Source organism: Somniosus microcephalus, chromosome 10, assembly GCF_052327205.1.
Source record: "Somniosus microcephalus isolate GS21.2 chromosome 10, FLI_Smic_1.0, whole genome shotgun sequence".
In the NCBI taxonomy this organism is placed as follows: Eukaryota; Metazoa; Chordata; class Chondrichthyes; order Squaliformes; family Somniosidae; genus Somniosus; species Somniosus microcephalus.
Window position 1 is genome coordinate 71,856,910 of NC_140996.1, and position 6,000 is coordinate 71,862,909.

The following is a 6,000-nucleotide window of genomic DNA, read 5'->3' on the forward strand; positions in this document are numbered from 1 at the left end:
CAGTCATGTGATATTTCCCTAGAGCAATGTCCTACGGCCCTGAAATTCACTGGGAGTTCTCCCTGCCTTCCGCGAAGTTACAACGGAAAATTGGGAGAACTTCAGGGCCTATGTGAGTGTGTGGGCTGCACTACCAACTGGTGCAATTAATATACTGTTAGAGGGAAGCAGTGAGCCTTAATATGTGTATTTTACCAATTTTTATAAAAGTCTGTTACTACTGCAGCTAGTTGGCTGTTCACCGAGTACAGGGCTGGAGTTTCCTCCCATTCATAACGTAGGAACAGAAAAATTCTAGTCTTCAGTTCATTCAAAGAGGCTGATTCTTCAATTGGACATTCCTAGTGAGGAATGACACTTGCTCGAAGCGTTGGTCAAGAAATGGCAGCCCTGCAGCCCCTGACTTTCTATAAATGAAAGGAAAATCAAGGGGCAGTGGGTCTGCGATTTCCCAACTAGCGCTCCCTACGAGTGCTGCTCCGTGCCTGATCAGGGATTCTATCCTTCTGGAACTAGTCAATTAAATATTTTCCAAACATTTTTGTTCTTGGAACTCATTTCCTTGGTAAATTTTAATATAGGTTTCCAACTTTACAAATTGGGATTTTCAGTAAATCATGCTCAGAGGAAATTTGGATTTAAGTAAATTGATACCAAGTCCAGTTTGTTTTTGATGGGGGTCTGCAGTTTGCTCGTGAACCCTACTGTAAGCAAGCTTGTTCAAGCTAACAACTGTTCCTGGGACTAGGGACAGGGTCACTGGCAAGGCTTGGAAGCTAAGCAGAGCCAGGCCTGGTTAGTACCTGATAGGGGTGACCATCAGGGATAGACCAGGTGCAGAAGGTCACGGAAAAAGCCCCGAGGAGGGACGGTTGGTGAGAAGGTCACGGGAGGGGCGGCTGGTGAGTAGGCCTGGGCGTTGGGCTGAAGATTGTCGGACAGGAGGAATGGTGGAAATGGAATAGCGGCGCGCACAGACGCAGCGGCTTTGCTTCTCCAAGGACAGTGCTATTTACGTTTAATGTTAATGTTATTTGTACTGGACTCATGGGAGCTTGCAAGATCACATTTCGTTGTACAATGACAATAAAGTTGAATTATTATTATTTACTGATCAGCCCCAAGCATAGCACTGTGTTTTATACAGATGGTAATATTACAAGTCTGCTGGCAGCGCAGATCAGAAATTCGGGCATGAGCGCCACACAGGTTTCCAACCATTCACTTAAACGAGCAAGATGCCCAAGTTTTTTGATATGTTCTATGAGTGAAGTTCCTTGTGTGTGTAGTCGGAACATTGCCCCCATTTGTAATAAACACTGGAGCATTTTCCTAAGTTAAAGAAAGACTTGCATTTATATCGCACCTTTAACGACCTCAGGACACCCCAAAGTGCTTTCCAGCCAATTAAGTACTTTTGAAGTGTAGCCACTGTTGTAATGTAGGAAATGCAGCAACCAATTTGTGCACAGCAAGGTCCCACAAAGAGCAACGTGATAATGATGAGATAATCTGTTTTTGTGATTTTGGCTGAGGGATAAATATTAGCCAGGACAACAGGGAGAACTCCCAAGTTCTTCTTTGAAATAATGCATGGAATCTTTTACATCCACCTGAGGGGGGGTAGATCGGGCTCAGTTTAACGTCTTATCTGAAAAGACAGCACTCCTGATAAGTGCAGTACTGAGGGAATGTTGAACTGAGTGTCAACACAGATTTCGTGCTCAAGTCACTGGAGTGGGACTTGAACCCACAACCTTCCGACTCAGAGATGAGAGTGAGCCACATTGACACTAAAGTCAGGCATTAGCACAGGAACTTTCCGTACCTCTTACGATTAGCTGTATTTCTTCTTCGACAGGCCCATCAGGAAATAAGGTGAAAATACAGGTATAAGTCCCCTCATCACTTAGTGCAATATTTTCTAAAAACATCGATGCATTTTTGTTATCTTGCCCAACGTAGCTCATTCTGCCGTCAAAATGATCAAAAAATTGCTGTTTCTTTCCATTTGTGAAAACAACTGTGAAAAAGTTCCGTTGCTGTTGACCTCGCTTTTCTTGCCACATGACTTGCGAGACAAATTGCTCGGTTTTAACTGTACACGGCAGCAGTGCATTGTCACCCAGAGATCTCACAATCTTATTACCATTCACTTTTATTGGACCTATAAAAAATACAGAAACAACAGATTAGTGGCAGAAAAATGGGGGGGGGGCAGATTTTAAACCAATGCACCTGGTAGAAACCAGGAGGGTGGGCAGTTAAAATATCCCAGGTAATATACCCACCGATTTCCCACCTACTTGGCAGCGAGCCCGATTGTAACCTACTCTTCTGAGCAGGTGACAAAGGCTTGAAGCCGTTGAGGTCCTTTTCAAATATGCAGATTGGGGTCTGAAGAGGTCATCGGAACCCTACTGCAATTTTAACTCTGGCCTGAACGGGGAAGCCGTTGCGACTTCCAGCCAGGTGAAGACAGCGAGAAGAGGGTCCAAGTCCAGAAGAGGCCATTTCTGGTTACTTTTTTTTTTTACATTCCTTGTGGGGCCAGGAGGAGCAACAATGCTCCTCTGGGCACCACAAGGAAAGTTTATGCCTCGCCTGCCTCGAGGTCTCCCCCTTCCTTCCCACAAATCCCTCCTGAAACCCATTGCCCACAACTTAGCTACTTGCTGACGAGCCTTCCCCTGCCGGCTGAACATCCACTCCCGCCCACTGGTCACCTGCCACTTTCCTCCCGTTTCTGGCGTCAGCTGATCTGTGGCATGCAGATGAGACTCGGCAGTTAAAATAGCCCGGCTCTCACGCTGCTGACCTCAGGAGCGTTTGGCGTTCGGCCCACACTCCCACTCTCAGTTAAAATTCTCCTTTTTGCTTCTTTAAAGAAATATTTAGGGGTAGGGGAGCATAGAATGGCTGCCTTCACTGAGTCACCAAGGCACCTACCCAGCTTATTGCCCAAGTCTCTTCAGGCTACAAACCTCTTTCCGCCACTCTTATCTTTCCGACTTCATTGCTATGGTTCACACCCGAGCAGAAAAAGGTTACCGGCCTCAAGCCTCAGATAACAGTAAGGCAGAGAGGAAGCAGCCACAGAGAGAAAAGACAGAAAGAGCACAGAGTTTTACAACCAGTGAGTCGCCTGCTGGAATATGATAAGGGGTGAATTTCCGAGTTTGTGCTGCCAGAGGGGAGCCTTGCACAACAATGATAGTTTCCTGTCCATAGTCGGTGGAAAGTCGTGGCCGGGACACTGATAATTTGCTAATTTATGCTGCTCAGATCGGCCCTATTTAGTCAAATAGCAGAGTGTGCGTTGTGCCCAAGAAATAAGCAAAAGCACAGGAGAAAAGGGTCTTCACCCCCTTTGGTGCTACATGTGCAATCCAGTGGTCTCCCTTGGGAGTGAATGCAACTGTACGACACATCATCACAAAATCAACCTCATGACTACTGAAAGTAGTCCCATGAAGAAGCTGAAAAACTGCTCCTGAGGCTAAACACATCTATAAATATATTAAATTTGCTGTTATGTTGCACAATTCTTATTTGAGCATCACCATTCTGACATGCCTCCAGTTACCTGTTGCACAGTCACATAGAGTCATACAGCACAGAAAGAGGCCCTTCGGCCCATCGTGTCCGCGCCAGCCATCAAGTCCTGCCTATTCTAATCCCATTTTCCAGCACTTGGTCCATAGCCTTGTATGCTATGGCGTTTCAAGTGCTCATCCAAATGGTTCTTGAATGTTGTGAGGGTTCCTGCCTCTACCACCCTTTCAGGCAGTGAGTTCCAGATTCCAACCACCCTCTGGGTGAAAAAGTTTTTCCTCAAATCCCCTCTAAACCTCCTGCCCCATCACTAGAGGGAACTCTAAAAGCTACAGGTGGCCATAGCTATATCTACAGCATCACTAATGCACACTGAGGGCAATTCGCTCTATCCCAACTCTCCATGGACAATGCCACAAGAGATCCCCTAGTTGAATAAAGAATAGTGAACCCGGACCCATTTAATTTAGGAAAATTTACAAGTAATGTTGTACTGAACAATAGAAACAAAGACTTGCATTCATATAGCGCCTTCATGGCCTCAAAATCTCCCAAAGCACTTTATAGCCAACTAGCTGGAGTGCCCGGCGGTGCCGAGGCTTTTTCGAGGGCATGTTGTTGTTGGAAGAGAGAGAGAGCGACTGAGGGGGAGGGAGGGGGGGAGAGAGAGAGGGAGGGGGAAGGAGAGAGGGAGGGAGGGGGAAGGAGAGAGGGAGGGAGGGGGAAGGAGAGAGGGAGGGAGGGGGAAGGAGAGAGGGAGGGAGGGGGAAGGAGAGAGGGAGGGAGGGGGAAGGAGAGAGGGAGGGAGGGGGAAGGAGAGAGGGAGGGAGGGGGAAGGAGAGAGGGAGGGAGGGGGAAGGAGAGAGGGAGGGAGGGGGAAGGAGAGAGGGAGGGAGGGGGAAGGAGAGAGGGAGGGAGGGGGAAGGAGAGAGGGAGGGAGGGGGAAGGAGAGAGGGAGGGAGGGGGAAGGAGAGAGGGAGGGAGGGGGAAGGAGAGAGGGAGGGAGGGGGAAGGAGAGAGGGGGAAGGAGAGAGGGAAGGAGGAAGAAACCGGGCAGCCCAGACTAAAGATGGCGCTGTTCGGGCCCACATTGAAGTTCCGCCATGATCAAAGATGGCGTCACGAGGAAATTGTCGTGCCGCCAGGATCAAATATGGTGCTGTGGTGTCGCTGCATTGAACTGCTGCCAGGATGAAAGATGGCCGGGGCCCAGTTGCCGGGGTAACCCTCCTCCCCTCCCAATCTCCAGAGCCGGTTGCAGGGTTAACCCTTGAGGGGGGGGGGGGGGGGGGGGGGGAGAGGGGATAGGGGGCGGGGGCAGAAAGAAAAAAAAGCTGTCTGCCAGCCTTCAGGGCGGGTGCGGCCAGCCTTGAAGGTGCGTGAAGAAGCCGGCGGCCATTTTCTCATGTCGGTTGGAAGCACGGAAATTTTTTTTTTCTTAATTAAAAACTGCAAAATTTCTTTACTTTTAAAAAAGTAGCTGCAAGGTACAAAATCGGAAATCTTCTAACTTTATATCTTCTTTCCTTAAAAAACTTTCGCCTTTTGAAAGCTGAAAGTTTTTTAAGGAAAGAAGATATAAAGTTAGAAGATATAAAAACTGAATTATTTATTCTCTATCTCTTCACTTACGTTGCAATAGTTGCTGCAGTCACTCCAGTGCTCGAAGACTAAAGTAACTTTTATTTATTCTGTCTTATTAAGCATCAGGCCCCGCCCACACACGCCATAGGATTGGTCAACCATCACGTGATGGGGGAGACCGAAGGCGGGGGGGGAGGGGTGGGAGGAGCTTGCCACAAAACAATTGCCTAGGGTCCAGCATGGCTGGCAACAGACGCCCAGGCTTAGAGGCCTACCTGCAAAAACGGGGAAAGGTAGGAAAATTAATGAGATTAGATAAAAGATTTAGAAAGTAATTAACTTTTTTTTTTTTAAAAACAATTTCTGAAAGTAATTAACTTTTTTTAAAAAGAATTTCTGTTTTAAAAGGAACTTTTTTTTTAAAGACGCAGAAAGCGGGAAAAAGAAATGAAAAGTTTGGAATCAAGATGGCGGCGACTCACCTCGGTTCAGAACGATGAGGCCCGCCCACACAGGCACCGATTGGTGGACCGTCAGGTCACCGAAGCGTAGGATTGGTCAATCGTCCCGTCACTCAACTGTAGGAGGGCCCGGCCGCACGCGCCAGGAACCCGCCGTACGATTGGTCGACCTCGACGTCACTCGATGATAATGAGCGGAATGTTGAACGTTTTTTGGATGCCGCGGGCGCAATTTTTGTCTGGCCGAAACGTAAATACGCTTAGGACGGTTCTGGAATCGTCAGCTTTCTTTCGACGTAACGCACGTGTAGGTACGCTCTATAACTTTCGAGTTAATTCAAGACAGACAGGCAGACGGAATGACAGACAGAAGTATCCTTTTATATATATAGAAGACTAG

The 6,000-nt window shown here is 47.7% G+C and overlaps 1 protein-coding gene across 6 annotated transcripts in view; it reads right to left on the reverse strand.

The window, feature by feature from the left end:
- Positions 1–6,000, reverse strand: part of LOC147111544 (nectin-1-like) — a 267,273-nt gene that overhangs the window by 221,760 nt on the left and 39,513 nt on the right. For all 6 annotated transcript variants that reach the window (XM_085998611.1, XM_085998606.1, XM_085998610.1 and 3 more), the window contains exon 2: positions 1,829–2,167. In XM_085998611.1, the coding sequence (XP_085854737.1) occupies positions 1,829–2,167 (339 nt within the window). The remainder of the gene's footprint in view (positions 1–1,828; positions 2,168–6,000) is intronic.